The sequence below is a fragment of the Neophocaena asiaeorientalis genome, unplaced genomic scaffold (genome assembly GCF_003031525.2).
Source record: "Neophocaena asiaeorientalis asiaeorientalis breed wild unplaced genomic scaffold, Neophocaena_asiaeorientalis_V1.1 scaffold560, whole genome shotgun sequence".
Taxonomy (NCBI): Eukaryota; Metazoa; Chordata; class Mammalia; order Artiodactyla; family Phocoenidae; genus Neophocaena; species Neophocaena asiaeorientalis.
The window spans coordinates 633,517-660,025 of record NW_020173969.1 but is presented as its reverse complement, the minus strand read 5'-3'; the positions used below and the strand labels follow the sequence as shown (position 1 = coordinate 660,025).

The window sequence follows — 26,509 nt, the reverse complement described above, 5'->3', positions numbered from 1 at the left end:
GTGACAAGATGATTTGATAATTCACAAGCCCACTTTATCTAGATGTGTTTTCTCTTCATACAGGTAGAAAGATCTGTAATTCCTTTCAAGCAAACATCAGGCTACTGAGACACCAGGGTCAGTGTGTAATGATGGGGTTTTCACTTGTAAATTGGAGCATTCTTCTTAAGACCTCGAGGCCTGAGCAGCGCACTTGATTCACTGTGTTTGTATTTTGACGGAGTGGGTGTCAGGAGTAGGGGAGAGGGCTTCTACTATATTCTATGTATTCAGGGAGTCACAAACAAGCAGAAAAGTTGTGAATACACAAAGCAGATAAGCATTAAAGCTTAAAATACGAATTTAAAGCAATAAGCGAATCCAAATTATAAAGCAGATCATAATTAATAAAAAAATTTATGCAGGTAGTCATGAAAGTTGTAGACTCTGGTGTTGTGTCCAGAGCACTAGAATAAGGAGCCTCATTTTGTCTGTAAAATGCCCTACCTACCTCATCATTTTATTAAGAGAATCAAAAAGCATAACACACAGACCATTCTGCTGTAACATGTGTTCCTAAAAACATTCACAGCCCTAAAAATAATGCAACTGTAAAAACAAGAAGGGCACAGCACTAAAAACAAATGCAACTTTATAACCTGAGCTCCATCTAAAACAACCAAAATGTTAAAAATACTACTGTGGTTTAAAAGACCACTTAAATTCCTGAAAAGGAAATCCTGCAATAAATATAGGATGTTACCTTAGAGAGAGAGAGAGAGAGAGAGAGTAGATAGATAAAAGGGGAGTACAAAAGTGCCAAAGCTTTTAATTTATGAGGACAGATCAAAAAACACCATGTGCATGGGTAAGTGCTTTCAAGAGCAAGCAGGTGGCCAACCAAAGTTAAGAGGAAGAATATAGAATGAATGGGTATTGCTTATAGCACCATAGTCCACAACCACCCTTTCTGTGTTTCAGTTGTGTAGTGTGTATTTCACTCCTGGTACTTACTGGGACAAAACAGTAACATGCTGTAAAAAATTCAAATCTGAACCAATGCATTAAATTGATCTAATTCCATTATATACCTATATCTTATCAGCTAATTCTCCTTCTGAGAACACTTGTAACTTAACAGGCTGTATTTGAAAGTATTGTAAAGTACAGTATACAAGTAGCTAGTTTCATTGGCATTATTTTGTTTATAAAGAAAGGCCCAACATAACCAAAATCATCTGTGCAATCAAGGCATCTATGAATTTTTCATTAAATCTTTTACAACATGCAAATGGTAGGGTGCTGAATGACTTAAGGAATATTAGCCAAATGAACTATTTGTAGTCTTTGAATTCTATTCTCAGTGATTGGGATGTATCTGTGGATAAAGCAATCAGTTAATATACCACTGTTTATAAAAATTCTATAGTGATACCAAGATAATCTTGATATCTCTAGGAATTAGGCATTTTGAATAACCAAGCTTTCTAGAGGTATTTTTATGTTTATTCACAAAATCTTTTTAATTTGATGGAAAGTTTTCTAAATTAAAATTAGAGGACGTGAAAATAATACATTGCAACAGTAATGACAGGAATGCCTTTTCTTGTTGCCATGGCCTCAGAAGTCAAGAAAGTAAGAAAGGGCTTCTCCACCCATTCCTTCAACTTGTCTGCTTTCCCCCACCTTCAGGTCTTACTTTTAGACCACAAAGCTCATTAAAAATATAAATAACACATTGGAATATTAAGGAGTAATTTTGAAAATATACTTACAACATGAGAAAATGATTCTGATACACTATTCAGTGAAAAAAATCAGAGTACAGATTTGTACAGCATGATTGAAATCTATATTGGAAAGAAAATATAGCAGATATAACTAGAGCCTCAAAAAGCTAGTGATGGGATTTTGCCAGGTTGAAGACCAGATGATTGGCATGAGATGGGAGAACTTTGCCTAGCAGAAAAAAAAGGGGAGGGGGTGGCAGAACGAGCGGTTCCTGCAAGGATGCCTTGAAGAAAGATCCAAGGAAATGGAAGGATAACTTGGAGTTCACCCTAAGGGCCACTACCTGATAGATAGATGTATGTTCACAGAGACTGAAAACTACATAAAGCAGAAATTAGACATGGATATAGCTAGAGATATAGGAGCTGAGAAAGAAATTCATAAAGATAGAAGTACAGATCAGATATGTGAGACTAGAAATAAACACACTAAAATGTTAACATACTCTCTCCCAATAGTGGTTTTATGAGATATTTAATTTCCTTTTTAAAAATTCTTTTTTGTAATACCTACCTTTTGATGATGGTAATATGTTACTTTTAGAATCATAAAAATATTTTTTAAAGTTTATGCATGAGGTAAGTGTGGGGGAGGAAAAAAGTCTTTCTCTGCCCTTTTTAGGTTCTTCTGGCTGGTCTAAAACTTAAACTGCCATGAGAAAAATTAAAGGAAAAAATCAAATTTAATTGCATACGTACGGGGGGTTCCTTGAGAATATGAGGCCCAAGGACAAGTTAGGCAATTGAGGCTTATATGCCATCTGAGAGAAGGAGAAGGAGGTAGGAGGGGTTGGAGACTTCAAAGGGGAGGAAGGCAATTGACATGGAGATAGGAAAGCAAATGTTTGCTAAAAAATGTTTGCTGGGCCCTGCAGAGACGATGGGACACAGAATGGACTTTGGTCTCCAGGCCCTGCAGACTTCCCCCTACCACACCTAGCCCATATTTTTTTATTGATATCTCTGGTAACAGTGCTTTTTCTGTACCAGGCACTTTACCTAAGTTATTTTAGGCAGTTAAGAAGGAGGTAAAAATAAAGACTTCCTGAGCCTTTTGTTACTTAAAAAAGAGCATCTGCAAATAATTCTCAAGCCAAAGAGATGCGTTTTAGGGTGGCAAGATTTGTTCCCCTACATAAGCTTGAGTAAGCATAGAGTAAGGCCCCATTTCCTTAGATGAAGAAGAGTAAGCTCTAGGTTTTAAAATTCTAATTGCTACTTTTCTTGATGAAGAGAAGGTTCTACTATGTCACACTCTACAGGAATATTAGTGCTGGCTGATACACAATGACATATGTATTAAACGAATTTTAGGCTATAAAACTTTTAGGTGTACCAGGCTGTTTATATTTTGCCTTTTATTATAAAAAATGCACATATGTATAGAGGCTGCTTAAGGGTAAAAGATAGTAAATAACCTCTGGACAATAATTTCTCATGAGTCATTTCTTTAGATTATATCCTGAAATCCAACCATTAATCTTGGTCTTCATTTCTTTATTGTCTCATTGAGCTCATTGACATAGTTCAGAAGAGTAAGTAAATTTCAGAATGAGTAGTACCAACAACATCAGAAAGAGAATCTTAGTAAGCTAGAAACCATCCAAGAATTTATCAACTGGAGTTGTCTGTGTCTTTCATTTTATGGGAGAGATAGGAATAGAGAAGGAAAGTGAATTAACCCTTTCTGCTGTTCCTTAACATTTCAGAAAATGAGTATATAAAAAGGCTCAATATCTCCATCCCTTAGAGGTGTTGTCAGGGTTTTTAGAAAAGTATTCTAAGAGGATAGATAAGATCATCTTCTCTTACCTTGGATGAGATGCTGATGAGCAGGCTAAACCGTATTCACTGTATTGCAAACTAATTTGCTTCTCCCTTTCTGTGTTTAGAAATGTTTTTAAGACCAGTTTCTACCTTACTCCTTTTATTCCCCGTATTAATTGAAAATAATTATGTTAAGGTCTTGACCATTGTGAGTTGGTATGAAGGAGTAAACAGTAGCTTTTTTTTTTTTTTTTTTCGGTACGCGGGCCTCTCACTGTTGTGGCCTCTCCCGCTGCGGAGCACAGGCTCCGAACACGCAGGCTCAGCGGCCGTGGCTCACGGGCCCAGCCGCTCCGCGTCATGTGGGATCCTCCCGGACCGGGGCACGAACCCGCGTCCCCTGCATCGGCAGGCGGACTCCCAACCACTGCGCCACAAGGGAAGGCCAACAGTAGCTTTTTAATATTCAAGTTGCTCCTAATAGAAAGAAAAAGGTTTCAAAAATTGATAATAGAAAGATTCAGCATATTCCTTTCGGGCTGACATTTTGATAATGTATGATTTAAGTTGGAAAGATGTGCATTAAATTTCTGTGAAAATATTCATGAGAATATTAGACATACATTGTGATGTAAGAATATTTAAAAGTAATCTAAACTATTTTTCTGGGCTCAAAATGTGTTTCTGAATAATTAAATTTGTCAAGCCCTGTTATTAGATTTTTAATAAGGGAAAGAAAATGGCACCAAATATTAAAATTTACTTTCATATAATGTATTTAAAATAAATCTTTAATATTCTAACTATATAATTTTTGTACTTGTACCAAATGTTATTACTTTTATTTTAAGAATTTTTTGAGAGAACCTTGAATGTATTGTGTTCAGAGTTTACTACAATTATAGTTCAACTTTTATAATTGGAGATTTACATAAAACACTTATCAGACATTTGCAGTAAGTCAAAATACTGTAATGGCAATTCCAATAAGGAAAAAATTATAGTCCTTTTCTCCTTGGAACATAAATTAATAACTAGAAATTGAGAAAATGTATCTTTCCCTCATATGGCTTCCCAATCAGTTTAAACAATTACATCTTTAGTTAAAAGTACATTCACAGCTCATAATTTTTTTGGATTTCCTCTTCAAGAAAAGCCTTTTCTTAGGGAAGTTTTGACAACTTACCTTTTAAGTTTCTTGATGTTGAGGGCTGAGTATTAATATTTTGTGTCTTCCACATAACCTCACACAGTGTGATTACTAGTAATTATCTCTTTCTTGATGCATTTAACCAGAAATTTATCTGCCATTATTATTTCCAAAAATGAATTTTAAAATAAAGTCTACAGTTTGGAATGTTTCTTAACTATGTCTATTAAAAATAATTTTTTCTAAATGTTGTTTTATGTATCTCTTGGTTAAGAATTTGACCCTCTTTTGCTGTGTTTTATTTTCTTCAGTTATAACACCTATGGTTATCTAGGTTTCTAAATGCAGGCTTCCACCACTGATGACCTCGGCACTTACTTTCAAGTATCAGTAATTTTACTTACATTTAATAGTGATAAACATCTAGTCCTTATTACACTTTTATCTCTCTTTATTATAAACATACTTTGCTTTCACCTCATGACAGCAAATTCAGCAAATTCAATAATTCCCCCCCAAAGATTCCTTCTCAAAAATTAATAATAAAATGTTGTTTCACAGAAATACATTACAAGTTCAGAAATATGTTAAATATTCACAAAAATATGAAGATAAAAATTATTTCCAACATTCACATTTCACCACATTTTTGAAATGTTTTTTCTGGTGAATTACTTTGTTTCAAATTTGATTTCTTGCCTGATTTTTAAGTAAACTGTCACAAGGTAGGTTCCCAGGAATCGGACTCTGACATGGAGATTAACGTGCGTGAATTTTATTAGAAGGTACCCTAAGGATCAAAAAGTGTGGAAAGCAAGGAAGGGAAACAGGATTTGGCAGAAAGAAGGAAGTGGTGTGTGATGCAGTCACACAAAATATTCAGCGGAACTCATGGGAAGTTCTGAAACTAGGACGGCCCTTCAGAATTGTGCTGACTGGGGGCCAAGGCCTGGGTTTTATACTCTGCAAATTCAATAATTTCCCCAGTCTTTGGTTTTGGGCTGCCCCCAAAAGGGGACATATCCTTGGATAAAGAGGCTGTCTTCAGCAGAGGTAGTTCCTGAAGAGGGATGGCAGCTGAAGGCTGTGTTCTGGCAGCACTCCTGGCACCTAGTGTGTAAATCCTTCATTCCTAAAGGGGGCTCTGGGTGGCATATCGTAGCATCCAATACAGTAGTCTACCACGAGCAGAGCTGGACATGTTCACTGCATCTACATCAAGCTGTTTTGAGCTGAGCCGCTCTCACAGCCCTGGCACACGAAATCATTGAGCAGATGCTGCTTTCTTTTCCTACCTCTTCACTTCCCTGACATTTTACCTTTCTTTGCATATTTAGAAGACCAGCTAGTGATGTGCTTTGTTTTCTCAGCTTTTGTGTATTAAAAATCAACACGAAGACTGCAGATAGATTTAACTGACAAGGAGTCTGTTATACTGTTCTCTATGTGGAGTTTCTCTAAAAGTGTTCAGTAGATCTTAATATAGTGTCTCTTTTGACCTTGTTTAATTTGAATGGACACTTTTAATTAGAGCCTGCAAAATTTCTAAATGTGCCATATGGTTTGCATAAAAGATTAAGAATAGAAAGAAGGGTAATTATTGTCTGTGGAATAGCTAAAAGAATATTCAACTAGCCAACTATCAAATGTGATTCAGATGTAAAAGAAACTGAAGGAACAGTGATCGGTTTTGAACTACATATGATAATTCTTTTCTGGCCTTTATATTTTCTATAGAATTTGTGGGTAAGACCTTAATACAAGTAGTGAATAGGCACCCCCTAAAGACTTATGTGTTTTATAATGATCAGATGTAACTTCTATCACGCGTTTGTAGCAGTTACTTACGAACATTAAACCTTGAAAGGAGCATTTGCTCTCAGATTATATCAAAATTCTGAAAAATATTAAATGTGGATTAAATATTGATGTTCTTTCCTTAAGTTCAGATTTTGAAATATGGGAAATAGGCTTTGCCTGTGAACCATCGTAAGTTACTGAGGAAGTTTAAAGAAACCCTAGACAAGGCTTAGTTATAGCTATGATATTAGATATAGAATACGTAATATATTCACTTTCTGATAAATAGAAATTGGCAGCCAGGTGCCACCGGTGATTTCAGTTACCAGTTTTGGAGACATAATGCATGTAATTTTTAAAATATAGGAGTGATTCATTCTGATTATAATATGTATAAATAGAAAAGAGAAAGTGCAATTCTCTCTTTAGTAACCCTTTCTACCCTTTGTGCTTTCCCTTCTCTTTAGGTAGACTTAATCACTGATATCAGTTCTGCGTCCATCCTTAGTGGTCTTCTTCTAAGCATTATATGGATCTGCATGAATATATCTGTGTATATATTCATAAATCCTAAATATTTGCATAAATGCATATGCATATATATACATGTACACATATATATGTATACATTCATATAATGCCATATATATTGTTCAGGAACTTTCTCTCTCTCCCACTCCTCTCTCTTATTTAGCATTATGACATCGATGTATTTTCACGCCAGCCCATTTAAATAGAACTTTTTATTTTAAAACTGTTGCATAGTATTCTATAGGGTTGATTTAACAGTTTAACTTAACCAGTTTAAAGCATGTAGATAAGTGTTCTTTGAAGCTATCTTTATTTGATTTATTACAGTTAATTTATTTTATTGAATAGATGGATACTTTTTATTTCCTTCTAAGATCAAAGTAATATATTTTCCTCCATTTTTGATGCTTAAATTTTTCAAAACGTAAAATATTACATTGTTATTTATATATTTCTTAAGACTAGGATATTCATTATAAAATAAACTTACTATGTTTTTAAAAATACTTTTAAATCCTTCTTCTTCATATGTTTCGTTTCTCTGAAGCAGCCTCTTCTGTGCTTTTCCTTTTTTCTGAGCGTGTAGTAAGTTCCTCTATGACATTGTGTAATATGTAATAACAAATGCCAGGTTCTTCAAAACTAGGCGCAATCCTATAAATTAAAGTCTACCTCCAAATAAAGTTTGTATTTGGGGTTAAACTTCCCATCTTTGAGACATGCATTATAAAAACCTGACCTACTGGAGCACATTCTTCCAATTTCTAATCAATGTCCATTCAACCAGAGCAATAACTACTTCATAAGCTAAATTAGAGTGCCTTCTTACAGCTGATAATTCTTGGTACAGCCTCTTGAGCATCAAGTGCGAATTTCAAGGGAATCCGTCCCTAGACAAATTCAGCCTTATCAGCCTGAATCCAGACAGCTTTTGCTTCCCTTTGAATGCAACTCGCCTGTACTTTTCCATCTCTTTCATTTGTGCTGCCTTTGTGAATCCACAAAATCATGTTCAGAACACTAGTGGAAGAAAGAGCATAGGGGCCAGGACACATGCTTTCTTTACTGAAGCACTTCAGCCCCAACATGTTTGTCTTCCTTGTTCAATTCTCAGTGAGAACCTCATCTATGTCCTGTTTGCCTGCAGTCAGAAACTCTTAAATGATAAACCTGGAAATGTATTTTCCTTACACTGTCACGTCAGGTGCTAATCGAGTTCTCCCTTTTAAAATCATATCCACTCTCTAAAATGAATGACTTAAATCTAAGTCCATACTGTGACATTTGTTGGAATATTTCTAACATTGTCAGCTGTATCCTCGGCATCTGTGACTCTTTTGGATTGAAGATATGTCACTTGATAAATAAGTTGTCCTATTAGATCTCTTTTATGTTAAGCAAGGTATCTTTTTTCAGTATGAGTACTTTTGTTTATATTCATATATAGTATCATTAATTTATTAATAAATCTCTCTTAGGCTATCTACTATGCCCAAGATACTACACTAAGTACTAGGGGTCATTTATTTATTTATTTTTTTGCGGTACGTGGGCCTCTCACTGTTCTGGCCTCACCCGTTACGGAGCACAGGCTCCGGACGCGCAGGCTCAGCGACCATGGCTCACGGGCCCAGCCGCTCCGCGGCATGTGGGATCTTCCCGGACCAGGGCACGAACCCGTGTCCCCTGCGTCGGCAGGCGGACTCTCAACCACTGCGCCACCAGGGAAGCCCTAGAGGTCATTTATTTTAGACCATATAAAAATAGTTATAGGCAGCATGGTATTAAGGAGAAAGAGCACTGGATGCAGCATCGGAGACTATGGGTTTGCATCCTCACTTTGACATTTAAATGCTGTCAGATTTGGGCCAAAGTACTTAACCTGTAATTTTTGGATGTGATAGCAGAAGTACAGTTCTGCCAATGCATCTAATTTACATGACTAAACTGAACATTTCACGTCTCAGTCAAAAGTATCTGCATTTGAATTACCTCATTGATTTTGAGATTCCTGAAGGACTTCTTAAATAAAAGAAGACAGGCACCGAAAAAATCTCTTATAGGAAAAAGACAACATTAATCCCAATGGAGAATTCCAGTCTCTACTCTGAAAAACATGCATTACTTGTAGGCCCAGAAAATGAAATATTCCAACTTCTGGTATGTTCAGATCTTTACTGGGCATTCTGTTAAACTTCCGTTTGGTGAGCGATAGGATGGAGAGGAGAAAATACCCAGGACTGGGAAGAAGTAGTCAAGAAAGGGAGAGAGAATCACTGAAGTGCCAGGACAGCAAATCTAAGGTAGGAGAGAGAACCGAGCAGGGAGCTGGTCAGTGCTATCCACATCTACAGAAAGGTCCAAAGTATTAGGTCCACGACTACTAGGCAATCTCAGGTAACCTTTGATCAGGCGGTTTTAGCAGTATGATGAGTGAGATGGCCTAACTGCCACAGGAGGTCAACGAAGCAGGGACAGTAACAGTTGGGCCACTGGCTTTTGGAGTTGGAGGAGTAGCCAAATGGTAAAGACAGGGGCTGGAAAATGGAAGACACAGGGAAAAATAACCGATGACAAGGGAGAGAGGAAGAGTTAAGCTCAAGGCTATAACTGATGTTATGAAGGCTGAAGGATGGCAATGGAATCAGATTGAGGGCATCATGTAGAAAAACTGATTTTAGAACCCGTAAACAGAAGAGGAAGAGAAGTGGAAATAGGAGGCATTTTGTCATAGAAAGAGGGAAGTCAAAGGGGTTCTCATCAACTAGCTCAGGGTTCACAATAAGATCAAAGGGGAGCAGCTCTTGGAACCTGAGCAATGTGTGCAGGATGACCTACATAGGTCCCAGGGTCCACTGCAAAAATGAAAATGTGTAGTTGTTGTTCAAAAAGTAAGGAAAAAATGTTATTGTAGGTACTAAAATATAAGGCTTTTATTTTTAAAAATAATCTCTCATCCTATCAGGGTGTTTATTGCTACCATGCTCCTGGGCATGGGGATACTTGGTGAAGTGCAGATACTCACACAGGCCCCATTGTCCTGCCTTGCAACTAAGCATGTGTGTGCCTGAGAACCCACACAGTGCCCTGGTTGGGGGCCAGAAAGCCAATCTCTCCTGCCTACCTGCTTACAATCTTACCCAACGTGAATGGGCAAAGCCCAAGGGTTCTCTGTGCTTGGACATGCTCAGTACTGGATCAGGGCTGAGTGGGAGACCCAACCCTGCAAAGTCAACCTCCAGGTGTGCTCTGTGGCTGCCAGCCTGGAGTGAGTGTGGCCAGCTGCTGCTAAATCTTGCCAAGATGTCATGGAGAATGTTCACCAAACCCTAACCCTCTCCCAACCCATGGTCAGGCCCTCACTGAGGGGTGTGGGCAACAGAGAGTAGCAACGGTCACTGGGTACAGGTGGGGAAGGGCAGCCTGGAGGAACCATTCCAGAGAGAAGGGGAGTTGGTAGGAGATGAAAAGATGTGTGAGTTGAGGTTCCAAGTCCTTGGATCATGCTCTATTGTCCCACCCAACTTCACCTACAAAACACAAAGGCCAAGTTAAAGTATTCGATAGTTCAAAATGGTGGACGTAGAACGTTAAACTCTAAACACTGGGCCCTTCTGAGCCCAATGCCCTTTGCCACTGTAAGTGTCACACACCCTTGAAGCTGCCTCTGAGTATGTGTGTGTGCATGGGTGCATGTGTGTGTGTAATATAAAAAGCTTAGAATATCCACTGTAGAATTCAATAGGGCAGCAGCCTGAGCAGAATTGTTTGTGAGAGTTCCTCAGTAATGCTAACTTTGGTTGCTGTCTTTGGTGGAAAAGTAGAGTAAGTAGATGGTAGAGCCATATTAGGATTTTCATGGACCCCAAGGCATTTTTGCCTTCATGGACGCTTTCAGTCACACAAAAAATTTTAATGTATACTTTATGATTGCAATGATATAAAAATTCTATCTTAAAATATTTTCTTCAACCTAAAAGGTTATAGTATTAAAACATTTATGTGGGCCTCTAAAAGTATTATGGGTCCCAGGCACTGTGCCTAACAGATAAGTTGACCCCTGGTGGATGGTGATTGTCATTCAGAACTGGCACACGCATATGGGATGGGATCAGGCAAAGGATTCCCGAGAGCCAGTGAAGACAGCTTGAGATCCTGGCTGGGTGGAGAGACGTACAAGAAGTCCCTAGGGAATGAGGAATTTTTAGATGAGGGATTGGAGCCACAGCAAAAGGAGAGGGAAGTAGTCAAGAGGAATGGATTAATGAACAAATGAAAGTCTGGAGTCAGAGTGGGAAATAGTGTAGGTTCTATGGTGTTGAAACTTTCAAAAAATGAAAAGGTTCAGAGCTTTGGTCTAGGTAAAGGCCAGTCATGGGCCACGTAAGTGTTCATTTTTATGTTTAATTTTACTCATTGTGTACACACAAAATGAGTTTTCTCAGGGGAATAAACCTTTGTAGATGACTCTTAAATTTTAAAAAGGAATATACCTAAATTTTACTCTCCCAGTTCCAGTTTATTTGGCTGTGATTAAAGTCAGAAATGAGAAAAGGCAATATTGTTTTGTTCCAGTTGGGGCTTTTAAATATAATCAGTGCACCAGTTATTGTGAACAGGAACTTCAGGGTTTAAATTCAGCACATTTCTACTTAATTTACAAGTGCTAATGTTTCTGAGATAATTTTAAGAAATATAATATCAGATTAGAGATGAGCTATTTTATAATAATGGAAGTCTCATTTAACTACAGGTTAAGTGACTACATTAAAAGGGAATACAATTATTTTAATGGATTTCTAATTAAATGCTTAAATCCTGGATTAACTAGAGGTGCCCTTTAATTTAAATTGATCTTTCTTGGAAATTTGGTTGAAAGCTGTTGGCAAAGAGAAAAAAAACTAAAAAAAAAAAAAAAAGATTTCATCTTTAGTGTATAATACTTTATGATAAATTGTACCTGTTTTGGTAAACACCAAACAAGGAAAGCTACAAAGAAAGTACAGGAGAATGTAACTTAATAATGGGTGAAAAACATAAACATATCTTTCCAGAAAGGAAGTATAACTTATAAACAAACGTAAAATGTTTATTCTCAAGAGCAAATTAAAGAAAGGTACCAATGTTACTAAATAAGTAAAGTAGCAAAATGTTGCAGTTTTATTTGTACGATTGTGTTTATATTTTTTTAATGTTTTAAAATAACTTTCTCTGATGGAAAAAATACATAATTCATTTTTTTCCTTCCAAATGATTTGTATGTGGTAATGTTACATAAATACAAAAGGACAAGGGGGAGGAGAAGAAATAGGAGGAGAAAGAAGTCATAAAAAAGATAAAACAGTGAGCTCTGCAGATGTATAATCAGAGTATGAATAGCCATTTGTTAAAAATGTTGAAGGGACTCCTGCCGTGTGTAGGAGTTGGGAATAGTTTATCATTTAAAGTCCTTTCGAATCCTACAATTGGATAAATAAGTTATTCCTAGCATTTTAATAAAAAAGTTTACTAGAAAAGAAATAAAGGTGACCCTAGAAGTGGCACACACAACTTAACTACCTGCACAAAAGTATAAAGCAAACTCAAGCTTTTGTAATGTAAAGAGCAACTCAAGCATCATATAGAAAAAGCAGTGTTTCTTTCCTAATATGAACAAAAGTCCATGGTGAGATTCTGTTTCATCTGGGTCACATGCCCTTCCTTGATCTAACCATGTGGTTAGGGAGACAGAATTCTCCGGGTGTCCCAGCTGGGGTCCTGGGCCCACCCTATAGTTTGATGGTGGTCATGGGACAGACAGGTGCGAACAGCCCTCACTCTGCCCCAGCCCACAAGAAAGGAGCTCTGTAATCACGGAAAAGAGAAGAGAAAAAAGTCTTGTTCAGATAAAATCCTTACTAGAACCCCCTAAAGTCATAATATCAGTTTGCCACATACATTTTTTATCAGACTCCCATTCATGGCATGAATTGTGAGGTTTCTGGACGTATAAAATGGCCAGTTCCCTTTAGCTAGTTTGATAGTTGAGGTTGAGGTGTAGAGAGGAAGTCAACTAAAAGGGGTAGGGTTAATCAGAGGTAATAGAAAAGAGAGAGGCCAGTTTCTGAGCTCTGTTTCTGAGTCTTAATTCCTAGCTTCTGAATCCTCTTCTCACTCCATCAGCTGTCCCATGACCTAGAGCTGTCCAAGGCCCCAAAGCAGCCACTCTCCTAGTTTCTCTGCTGGCTGTCCCAGCTTGTGTGTCTCTCCTTCTCACTACCATTAAGGGATCTTACTCTTTCCTTGAATCTGATATGTGGGGACAAAGCTAATCAAAATCCACCCTGAGAGGAGAACGCCACCCTCACATTCACTTTCCCAAGAAAGTTTTCCCATTCACTCGTACAATCACTGGGCAAGAAAAGGCTCCCCATCTATCATCTATCTATCATCTATCTATCTATCTATCTATCTACCTACCTATGTATCTAACTATCTATCTATCTTCCTATCTATCATCTATCAACAGGACCCCAGTGTGTATTCTGTCCTGTGTCCCAACACCTGGGAAAACATGCACCTTTCAAGCAGTGACCTCTACAGTATCCAGAGCTCCAGGTGCCCCTCCCCCCATTCAAGACCCTTAGAGTTAAGTATTCAAAGGTCTTTGAATAATTTCTAGATCAACCCAGTTATCACAATCAAGCAGGCAGTCAGCTAACCATTATTCATTACCTGCCTCTGATTCCCAAGGCCTGTTTTTGTCCTCACCTTTCCCATGGCCCCTCTTCTCCCTCTCTAGATGTGTCTCCACTCACCATTCATTTAGGAAACACTTACTAAGCACCATCTAAATGCTAGAGTTATGTTAGACCCCAAGGAAAAGAGGAGAGGCAGAACCAGTCACTGTCCAAAAGATTAAAATCTCTCAGAGGACCATACCTTTCATTCTCCTAAGGGGTGAACCTTGAGTTTGGCTAAACATTTCTGTTTCTCTAACCGAATGCCTAGGGTGAATGCCTTATCCATTCCTGGAAATAATATCCTTAGCTCTCAGCCTACAGAGAGTTTGGCTCTTTCTTGAAAACTGGAAGAGAATGAATGTATTTGGACTGTGAGTTGAACTGGATGTAGAGAAAAGTAGCTCAGCAAAATAAACTAGATGAATTTTTGTTCAGCTCAGTTTTACTGGCTCACTCACCTTCCTTTGCCATTTGTGTGTGATATGATGAAGTACAAAGATGATGTTGCATATCATTAAGTGTATGTCAAGTTGATGTTTGCAGTAGGCTCTGTGTACAAGCTTTGTTTTCATTGCTTGCAGCTCCCTCACATAAAGAGACTGTGATGACAATATTGTATCACGATATACCAGAACGTCATCACAGTGTGATCCTCAGGGATGATACTGGGTCATGTTATAGATAAGCAGCAATATAATAGATCCAAGAAGGCATGACCTTGGAAGCTCTGTTTTCAATAAGAAGAAAGAATAGGTTATTCTGGGCTTGGAAAAATTTTTAAAATAGTCATCCCCAAAGGCTAACTTGCCTTCCACATTCTGCACTGTAACAGAAAGACTTTATAATTTCCAAATAGACCAGATTGTTTTCAGTCCTCATTTTTTTTTTTGATTTTCAACAGAATTGATTTTGTTGTTCATTCCCTTTTAAAAAGTCTCTCCTCCTTGGGTACCAGGATTCCACACTGTCTGCTTCTTTCCACCTTCTCCCACTCCTCTCTCTCAGTCTTTTTTACCGAGCCTTCTTCCTCTAAATTAATCTATCCATTACTCATCTATTCATTTTTTTCACTTTTTTTTGGCCACGCCAGATGGCATGTGGGAATGTTAGTTCCCTGACCAGGGATCAAACCTGCGCCCACCACAGTGGAAGCACAGAGTCTTAACCACCGGACCTCCAGGGAAGTTCCTTTTATTTTTCACTTTTTCAGTAAATATTTGTTGTGCATAGTATGGGCCAGGCACTGACTTAAGTACTGGAAATACAGCGATAAGCAAAATACACACCATCTCTGCCCTCAAGGAGCTAACATATAGTAAAATTGTTGGTTGCCTGGATTGGGTATTTTCGATGCTCTTTAAAATCTCATTGCAGGCACAGAAGTATGACATCTTTTCCTTCCTCCTTCCTGAGCTAACACAAAGGATCAGCTTGTCAAATCAGGCCCAGGAAGATAAGAGATCTATCCAATATTATGCTTTGCTAATAATTTCAAGGCTACAAGCAATCAACAGGCATAAGTGGAACAAGGAGAAAACAGGAACATCTCTGCGGCTTCTCGGGTCTTTCCACTCTGCAATGGACATGATTCTCTAACCCAGAGTAACAGATGCTCATGTGTGTGATTTCTCTTCTGTATATAACAAGGACTGTGCAGGGTCTCAGATTCTACCCTACTTTTACATTAACCAGTTAGCCTGTAACTGTTTCATAGATGCTGACAGAAGACATGAGACTCCTGGGTTAGAAACAAAGGACTTTATTACTCCTGGCAAAAGCAGTAGCCAGAGCTTCATTTGTTTGTGTCAATTCCCCATTTCCCCCCCAAATCCCATAGCAGTGACACAATGGGCTCATTATAGATGCCTACACATCAATTGGTTGCATTAAAAAAGGGGACCACTGAGCTTGGGGAATCCACCACCTTTAGTTAGTGGAAACAAGCCTGTTTGTTTTCTCAGTGGAGATGTTAGCTCATCTCTCTGTGCAAACCCAGTCCTGAAAAATGGCTTGGGTAAAGAGTGATCAGACATAAAATATGTAAGGATGCTCAGGGTCCAGTGTGGATTGCTACTCCCAGCATATACTTTCTCTTGGAATGCACTACTATGGTTTGAGATTCTCAATAATTTGAGAATTCCCTCTCTTATGTCTTTAAGTCAACCTTCTCTGTTGGTCCCTTCCCATCAATATTTAAACTAATGCAAATCTGGTTCACGTTAAAAACTCTCTCCCTCTACCACACTCTCCTGTCCAATTACAACCTCCTTTTCTTAATAGTCAAACTTATTACAATATGTGTCCTAACTTTCTGTCTCCCTTTCTTTGTCTCCAGCTTCTTCTTCAACCCCCCACACTGCATCTGGGATCAATTTGATACTCGACTGAAACAGCCTTCTAAGTCTCAGCTTCCTCCTCTGTAGGTAGAAGTAATAGAAATATTCACTAAATAGGTCTGTTTTGAGTATGAAATGTGTTAATAAATGTGACGAGTTGAGAGCAGTGCCTGGCACATTGTTCGTGCTCAGCAACTGTTAGGTAGATTGTTATTATTAGCAACCTTTTTTTTTTTTTTTTTTGCGGTACGCGGACCTCTCACTGTTGTGGCCTCTCCCGTTGCGGAGCACAGGCTCCGGACGCGCAGGATCAGCGGCCATGGCTCACGGACCCAGCCGCTCCGCGGCATGTGGGATCTTCCCGGACCGGGGCACGAACCCGTGTCCCCTGCATCGGCAGGCGGACTCTAAACCACTGCGCCACCAGGGAAGCCCCAGTGGGCACTCTTTAGTTCCTATTTGACATCCCTGTGTTGACCGCTTTTTCCTTCTTGAAACTCCCCCTCCTTCAGTTTCCATGATGCCAGACTCTCTTAATTTTCCTCTTACTTCTCTGGACAGCCTTCTTGGTCAGATTTGTGTGTTCTGTCTCAGGCTGTCTTAAATGGTGATATCCCTCAGAGTCCTCTGTTAATCTCCTTTCTCTTTTTTATCTACATGCTTTCACTTAATGATATTATCCACTCCTGTGCCTGAATTACTTTCTATATGGAGATGCCAACACTCTACCTTTTCATTTACTTTTTTAACAGATATTTTTAGGACATCTTCTATGTGCCAAACACTGGGATAGCTATTGTGAGTAAAACCGACAGGATTCCTGCTCTCATGCGACTTACTCTTTAATAGGGAAAGCAGATATAAAACAAATAATCACACATACGATTCTACACCTATAGATGAGTTCATGGCTCCAAAGTAAAGGAAGACAGTCCTAAGAAAGTATAACACGTCAATCTGACCTAGGGTAAAGGAGAAATGCTGGGCTCCTTAGGGCAGTGGTGCTTGGGTAGACATCAACAGGATGCAAATGTACTCACTAGGTAAAGGAGGAGAGGAGGAAATAAAAGAGAGTACAAAGTATTCAAGGAACTTCAAGAAGATCAGTTTTGCTAAAACATCGTAAGGGGAAAGGAAGAGCAAGATAGAATTAGACTCTCGCGCTATAATGGCCAGTGCAGAGCCGCAGGGGCGGCGCCCAGGAGTCAGGGTAGGAGTCATGGTGACCAGCTGCAGGCATCCTCACTGCGTCCTCCTGGGGAGGAAGACAGAAAGGGTCATTTGGAGCCGGCAATCTCCAACTTCCCAGGGGCCAACTGGAGTTCAGTGAAAGCTGGAAAGAATGTGCTCAAAGGGAAACCTGGGAAGAAGCAGCTCTTCACCTGAAAAATGTTCGCTTGGCCTCGGTTGCGAATTCTTTCGTTGAGGAAGAGAATTACCATTATGTCACTATTTTAATGAAAGGAGAGGTGGACGTGACTCATGGTTCAGAACCAAAGAATGTAGAGCCTGAGAAAAATGAAAGTTGGGAGTGGATTCCTTGGGAAGAATTTCCTCCCCTGGACCAGCTTTTCTGGGCACTACGTTGTTTAAAGGAACAAGGCTATGATCCATTTAAAGAAGATTTGGATCATCTGGTAGGATATAAAGGTGAACAAGGAGACTCCCTGATTTTTTTTTTTTTTTTTAATGGGTTAGCCATAAAGTTCATTCGGTTTTCCTGTAAGATGGCTCTAGTAGCGCTCAGTTGTCTTTAACTTCATTCAAAGCAATTTTGTTAGATTGTATTGTGACAGCTGTCATATCAGTGTGCACTTAAAGAAACATCAAAATTGGTGAATTTTTGTGTAGCCATTTTAATATTGAAGATGGAAGAAAAAAGCAACATTTTCGGCATATTATGCTTATTTCAAGAAAGGTAAAAATGCAACTGAAACGCAAAAAAAGATTTGTGCAGTGCATGGAGAAGGTGCTGTGACTGAGCAAACGTGTCAAAAGTGGTTTGCGAAGTTTCGTGCTGGAGATGTCTCGCTGGATGATGCTCCACGGTCAGGTAGACCAGTTGAGGTTGATAGTGATCAAATCGAGACATTGATTGAGAGCAATCGACATTATACCATTCGGGAGATAGCCAACATACTCAAAATATCCAAATCAACTGTTGAAAAGCATTTGCACCAGCTTGGTTACATGAATCGCTTTGATGTTTGGGTTCCACATAAGTGCAAAAAACCTTCTTGACCGTATTTCTGCATGCGATTCTCTACTGAAACGTAATGAAAACGTTCAGTTTTTAAAACAAATTGTGAAGGGCAATGAAAAGTGGATACTGTACAATAACATGGAATGGAAGAGAACGTGGGGCAAGTGAAATGAGCCACCACCGAGCACACCAAAGGCCGGTCTTCATCCAAAGAAGGTGATGCTGTGTGTATGGTGGGATTGGAAGGGAGTCCTCTAAATATACCCAACACCCTTTCAGCCAGTACTTGTGAAAAATTTTCAGGGATTGTGTTATGAATTGTATTTCAGACTCAGAAAATGTGATAAATGGCGATGTTGTGGTAATTCTGCTTTCCCTATTTCTCTGTGGTATTGACTGTGCTGTTTGTCATTACCAGTGTGCATGGAGGAGAGTGCAAAATTTGTCTTAGTGTTTCAGTTCTAATAGAGAACCTAATTCAGGGGCGGGACATTCTGCAACAGTATTCCCATTGCAGAATTTAACACATTTGTTGATTTTCCTCTTTTATTTAAATCAAAAAAAATTTTGGTAATATATTGTGACAGTCCCTGCAACTAGAGCAAACAAGACAGGTCTTTAGGGTGTATTTCCCAGGTTTCCAATTGAGAACCTAAAGCAAGGGAAGTGAGACAAACTATCCAGGATCTGTATCCCATCATTAACAGGCCCTGTCATTTTGGATCTCTCAGTTGGTCTGAGATTCAGCTTCCTTATGTGTAAAATGCTATTAGACTAGGGCAGTGGATCTCAAAGTGTGACCCAGGGAAGTCCCCAAGACCCTTTCAAGGGTCCTCAGGGTTAAAGCTGTTTTTGTCGTATGAAGACTTCATTTGCTTTTTTCATTCTCATTCTTTCCTGAGTGTACAGAGGAGTTTGCATGTTGTGTGACACTGTAGCAGACTGAATGCAAAGCAGATATGAGAGTCTAGCTCTCTTCTATTAAGCTAGACGTGAAAGAAATTGACAAAAATGTAAAACAGTGCCACTCTTCTCACTGGTTCTTTTGTTTTTTCTTTAAAGAAAGACTGAACTATTCTTCTAGTATCAAATGTTCCTCCTTCTGTGCTGTTGCAGTGAATGCGGTGAATACCACAGCCAGCCAGCCAATTGTTCACGTCAGTTGACCTTGACTCTTTCTTCTCCATCACATGCAGCTAATAACCAAATCATTTTGATTTTCTCTTCTTCAGCTCTTTTATATCTGCCCACATTTCTCTATTTCCACTGCTACTAGCTTAGGTCAAGTCCTCAACATCTTTTATCTGGATTTTGGCTGTAACTTGGCTTCCCTGCCTTCAGTTTCCCACTTCTCTAATCTCTCCTTTGCCCTGCTGGTGCCCATGGTCTATAAAGTAAAGCCATGTCTCCTTAGTATGGCAGAAAAGACTCTCCATAATCAGGCCCTAGCCACATCTTTAGCATAATAATTTTTTGCTTTAATCCTTACTCTACACAGACCAAATAAAGGAACCCTCACAGAGCAATTGTGAGGAAACCATTCAAGAAGGCATCTTCAACCCCTCTAGCACTGTCAGATATGCTACAACTTTGCACAGGCAGTTTGATAAACCCATATATTTGTCATAAAAATGAACCAAAATTGTGACAAATCCTCAAATTCATTAGACTCTTGACAGAATATAATTGCTCCAATAATGTTACAAGCCTTGGTGAATATAGATTAAAACATTTTACTGATTGGAAGACAATAAATCTTTTTGGAAAGTGTGTACTGAGTTTGAGCTGCACTGGGTAACTTCCTCCTGCACACCCACTTTACAGTATTCATGCCTCAGTTACGATGATTTATTTTACAGTCAATAGAATCACATAAAATGCTTAAACCACAAAAAGAAGGGTATTGAATCACTTAACTGAGGAGGTCAGAGGTAGGAGGGCTTCAGGCATAGTTCATTCAGGGCTCCAATTCCTGTTTTCTGTTAGTCCTTCAGCTCTGTCCTCTTTGTTGGCTTTATCTTTAGTGTAGCTTCATTCATGGGAACAAAACGGCTACTGCATGATGGCTCATACACACATTACAATTTCCAGAGCAACAGGGCCTCTATGTCCCTGGGTTCCCAACCTATATGTTGAGCTTCCTGCTGATTGGATCACATCTGAACTAATTCATTCATTCCTGAGACGGTCATATGCTAATAAAGACATTACCTGGTCCAGTCACTGTGGCAGATGGAGGTAGGTTTATGCCAAGAAAAGTCCACCTCAGATTTGAGAGAGGAGTGGTGTTCATCATTCCCATATAATCTACATGGTTTCTCTAAAATGACAGGGATAAAATTCCCCAAAGGAAAACCTGATAGTTATTGAGTATTAGTGAACAAGAAAAATGGCCAACCTGTGAATATTCACTATAGACACAATTTAAATTTGTTCATGAGCAAACAAAAATTACTCCATGCCCTGGAGTTTTTAAAGCAACTTGTGAAGGGTCAAAAGCAAATATCCATAGTCCATTGCAAGGGTGAAGAGAGGGCAAGTGGAACAGAGCCCATTTCTAAGAAATCCCATTGATGAATATGGGTGGATAGAAGACTGAATTATGTGGATGGCTCTCAAACCACACATTCATTCACAGAACATTTATGGAGTATCAACTCTATTCCAGAAAATGCTTAATATAACAGGATCCTTGACCTTAAGGAGTTCATCCGATCAGGAACTACAGAATTAAGATACAAGTGAAAAGTCAGCAGTATTGCATATCAGAGTGAAAGTATAATAGAACAGAGTGAAAATAAAGCCACATCTAGAAAATCTAGTGGAGTCTTCAACACACCCTCTAATATTTCCTTCAAATCTAACACTTCTATATTGCGGTCTTTAACATAAAGCAATGCTTATTTCCAATCAACAGGTTTCCGAGAACAGAAACCTATATTGCCTATATGAAAAGGCAAATGGAAGAATAATTTATCTTACCCTGGCTGCACACTCTAAAAAAATAATATAAAACAACCTTGATTGTTTGGAAACAAAAGTGGATCTTTGTTGTCTCAGGGAGCTTTTATGTGCAAAATACACTTGATAATAGTGTGAATTCTTTTAAGCTACTATATTCTGTGATCATCTGGGGATATAGTTTGGGGGATAAATACAGCAGAAATATTTAGAGAAAGGACATTAAAAAGGAAGAATAGCAGACATAGTTGATTCTTTTTTGACATTCTTGTACAGTATAAAAATCATCAAATCCTTGGTCCATATCACAGGGATAATGCTGAAAAAATTCTAATCACTTTATCATTATTCCCAGCAGTGTCCTGGAGCTCCAATTCTGAGGGCAGGGCTTTCTGTAAGCATCTAACATTAAGATATAACTGAGAGAAAAATTGGAGAAATGGTTTCTCCACATGAAGTATACTTCATAATAACATTTTAATGTAATATTGACATTTCTGGTTTTTAACTCTGTTGGGCAGAATCTTGATGGAAAAGAAAATCAGTTGTGATGGCTTCAGCATGAGTGTCTAATATCATGGCAAATTAACCCGGTTTTATCCTATATCAGAGGTATTTCATCAGAAAAGAACTAAAATGTCCTTCACATTTTACAGAAGAAAGTCATTTCTCATAACAGATAATGCTAACATTGTCTTAAAAATATTAACTATTGTTGAGTGAATAGTGTGGGAAATATGGATGGTTTCTTTTCAGAGGTTTTGGTAAATAATTTAATGTATGTATATATGTATGTATGTATGTATGTATATACACACACTATTTTTGTCAGAGTATTGATTTATCTATTTGAACTGAATTGGTCTGCTTTGGTCAAACAACTGAGAAGTTGAGCCAGATCATGACATTTGTAATCCGTGTGACATTTGCAGTTGAACAGAGGACTCAGGCTCACTACTCAGAGTATGGTCCACAGACCACAGCTTCAGAATTGCCTTGGATCTATTAGAAATGCAAAATCCAGCCCCTCAGCCCCAGATCTACTGAATCAGCATCTGTGTTATAACAAGATCTCTAGGAGATTAAAACATTAACTACATAAGGGGATCTCAACTCTGGCTCCCCATTAGAATCACTAAAGGTGATTTTCAAATATTTGATTACCAAGTCTTACCCCAGACTAATTAAATCAGACGTTTTTAAGGACAGGACCATGGCTTGGGTATTTCTAAATGCCCACCAAGTGATTCTAATGCACTACCAGATTTGAGAATGGTAGGTTACACAATGCCCAAACAATCAGTAAATCCAGTGTATTCTGAAAGGCCAAAAAAGAAGAAGAAAGTCAAACCAATTACTTTTAATTTGGTACCACTCTATAAATGATTGATTTTTTTAACTGTTAGTAAGTTTGCTTAACTACTGTGTGAACACAGCCTGTTATGTCTCAACCTGCCCAGAAGTGTATTGTACTGTAAATCAAGAAGAGGAAGACTTTGCTATCTAAATTAATTGAAAGAAGATTTTAGGTTTGTTTTTCAACTTTACTTTCTTTTGCCAACCTTATTCACCAACCTGACAGGTCTAAATACTGAATCTCAGACACTGCACGTTTAAACCTCTGCACCTTTGGATTACCCATCCTTTTCTCCATGCACTCAATTCTCAGTTTTTACCTCAAACATTCCTTTATCACTGTAGCCCAAATGCATTTCCCCTTCCCCGTATTCCCACATTTCTCAGTATTTCTATCATTGCTTGTTTGATTTCTACATATAATCTCAAGCATTAGCAGTCTATTCCAATCTCTTATACATGAATAGGAAAGGAAAACATAAATCAGAGCATAGTACATGTGGCAGTCATTATTATCCCATCTTACAGATGAGGAAACTGAGTCTCAGAGAGGCAAAGTGACAGGTTAATAAGTTTCAACACTAAGATATTTTTCCCAAGACTGTCTGACTCAGAGTACAGAGGAAGTTTGGTTTGCTTTTGTTTGTTAGTGTGTATGTGTTTTTAATAGATTATAGTACTTTAATTATAGTTCTGGGGAAGATTAAGAATATGAACCCACTAAAACATACTGAAGGAATACTCATCCTTAAAATCAATGTCCACTCTAATCTTTGGAATGAACCCAATGATTTTTCTCTTTTACACTAACTTGGTTTCTTTTGCCAGAAAATTATTGGAGCTTGAAGGGGAAGGGGAGGTGTTCTTATTATACTTCTTTTTCAAAATTACTTTTTAATACACAAGTAGTAACTGAGTAACTTTCTTGTGAAAAATTAGAACCTTATAGATGTGGATAACGTTCCTTGTCCAACACACACATCCTGTACTCTACTCAGTCAGATACCTTCCTTCCCTCCTCAGAAGTAATCATTTTATCTGTGTACACTCTTTAAGACATTCTTCAATGTATTTAAATACATATATATGGTATATTATAAAAAATTTTGATCATGGCAAATACTGATACATTGATTGTTTTGTTGATAAAAACATATAACTCTTGGGAATTAAGAGTTTTATTTGTTTGTCTAAAGTAAGAGACCTGGGAAGGATATATAATTCAGGGGTTGACAGAATTAAGATTCAAAATTATATCTCAACCCTGTGAATAATACCCTAAAGCTAGAAAGATAAAAATTTAGGTAGCATAACTATTAAAGCCCTGCACAAAGTATAAGTTACAAATGGAGAATTCTGATTTGGTATTAGTTTATATGGAAAAAATTAGTGGTTTGTTTATCACAGACTCAAAATTTAATAAAAATTCTAACACTTTGAAAAGTCAGTAGTTCTTATCTCTAAAATAAGATTCCTTTTAAAATATCAGAATTACTCCAGAATATCTAATTTTAGAAGGAAAATACTAGACTGTGTAAAATGTGTTTAATATGGTAAACTAGTAATTTTTAAATGTGGGACTTATTTTGTGATTTATAGTCTTCATATGTTTTCTTCTTCATAAAAAAAAAAAAAAAGCCAAGTAAAAGAAAACTCTTTTGCTTCTCTCAGGTCACATGCCCTAATGTTACCTACAGTACAAAACATTCATTAGGATTTCAGTGTGAAAAGGGCCTATGATGAAACATTGCAATAGTATTCCTTCCCAATATTGATGTCTTCTTGAGTAAGGATCTTGCCCTGTGGAATTAAATCTCACTCAATGTAAAGCTAATTATCTATTATGATAACATATTTTAGTGAAGAATATTCATACGTAACAGTCTTTGCCAGAATGTCTGGAACTCGGGACAGGGGAGTCAGGGACATTCTCTGCATGAGACATGTGCAGACTAAATCTTGACCTTTCTGTCTGATTTTTACTTTGGAACATGTCACAAAACAGATTCTCCAAACAGGAAAATTTAGAAGCTCTGATTATCTGAAAAATCACTGATTATCTGAAAAGCTTTCCCTGTGTTTGTGGATATCTTCTTGTGATTTTAGATATATCAGAGCTGATTGTATAGGGTACAAGGAAGTATCGGTTCTAAGAGATAAATTGGTTTTCCTTTCCAAAGGAAGACAAATATTATTCATTTATCATAAACTTGACTGATCGTAAGACATAGGTGACCATGAGTCTTGACCTCTTTTCATTTATTCTAAATTAATGTAACTTCATACATAAACATGCTAAGTATTTCAGAAAGTGGAGCCCTGAAAGATAAGGAAGAATCTGAGTTAATGGAGCAAATGTATCCATGTGCTTTTAAGAACTCCAAACCATGGCTTTATTTGAATTTATCTGTCTCTGCCCTGATGTCCACTATAGCCCATGAGAAGGAGAGTCAAGGTATTAACTTTATTACTGACCTTATTCAACAGCGTCAGACCAGTAAAGGTGTTTATCTACTCGTGTGTGCTGCTCCAGATAGGGTAGCTCATTGTAATTCTCCCCTCCAGGTTCCCTTCCCTAAGGAAGTATCTATATCTCAGATCTGTCTAATTAATCAGGATGTGAAGAATAGAAAATTGTGAGACAATCACTATGCTCATCGTTGCTGGGCTTTAAAAAGCTCAATAAAGTTTCTATCTACATTTTTTTATTTATACTGTGGAGTAAAATGGATCAAACGGGCAAAGAACTGTGGCAACAGAGATGGTGCCTTTGTGCGATAAAACATATACTGTGTATCAAAGAAATATTGTGCCACTTCTCTGAAGCTGACATTGGAATGACATTGTAATCCTGACCATCTGTCTTCCTCCTCTAGATGTTGATGAATGTACGGTAGTGAGTGGAGGCTGCCAACAGCGCTGTATTAACACTCTGGGCACCTTCCATTGTGCATGTGATACGGGGTACAGTCTCCATGCTGATGAGCACACCTGCATACGTGAGTAAACATTAGAACCAGCTTGAAGTCGTTTTCAGTGAAAATCGACCTGCCCACATAGGGGCAGGAAGAAAACGTTTTTCTATTGTAAAAACATCTATAGAAGCTGACAATTTTCAAGTACAATTCTCTCTCTTAGAATTTAAAAAAAGATATTTTGCTATTAAAAGACTAAATGACAAAAAAGATGGGGGAGGAAATATAGAAATTAACATTCACAGGCAAAACTTGGATCCCCCCAAATGTGTGACTGTTCCTTAGGGTATCATTTCTGCCAATTCAGTAAAGTATAAGTTTGTTAATTACTGCTTATATACAACAAGTTCAGCACAGACTCACAATAAAGAGAGGAGGCTGGGCTGTTACAGTCACTAGCTACAATGTTCACTCATTTCAAACCAGACTCAGAAGTGGACTCAGGATTATAACAGCAAAAATTATAACAGATTATATAATAAGGAGTTTAGGGTTTCTCAAGAATAGTTAAAACTACACACATTAAATCTGAGGTTCCTATACACTTCTTGTGTATCAAAATGTTCTTAGATATCAGTTTTGGGTGGTAAGATTATTACTGTTAAGTCTTTGTATGTTTCTGAATTTTATGAATTTCCTAAATGAGTATGTACGCAGGAAAAAAAACAGAAAAACTTAAAAAATACTGTGTTTCCTGTATGATTATAAATGTTCTTTTTTTTAATTTATTTTTTTAACATCTTTATTGGAGTATAATTGCTTTACAGTGTTGTGTTAGTTTCTGTATAACAAAATGAATCAACTATATGCATACGTATATCCCCATATCCCCTCCCTCTTGCGTCTCCCTCCCACCCTCCTTATCCCACCCCTCTAGGTGACCGCAAAGCACTGAGCTGATCTCCCTGAAATGTTCTTTTTTAACTGAAGTAATTTACA

General features: G+C 37.9%; 1 protein-coding gene and 1 pseudogene across 1 annotated transcript in view; both read left to right on the top strand.

Moving 5' to 3' along the window:
* Positions 1-26,509, top strand: part of LOC112404936 (EGF-like and EMI domain-containing protein 1) — a 184,734-nt gene that overhangs the window by 31,092 nt on the left and 127,133 nt on the right. Inside the window, 1 exon segment of the mRNA XM_024753118.1 lies at positions 25,472-25,594. Coding sequence (XP_024608886.1) covers positions 25,472-25,594 — 123 coding nt within the window.
* Positions 17,244-19,444, top strand: LOC112404938 (nucleotide triphosphate diphosphatase NUDT15 pseudogene; annotated as a pseudogene).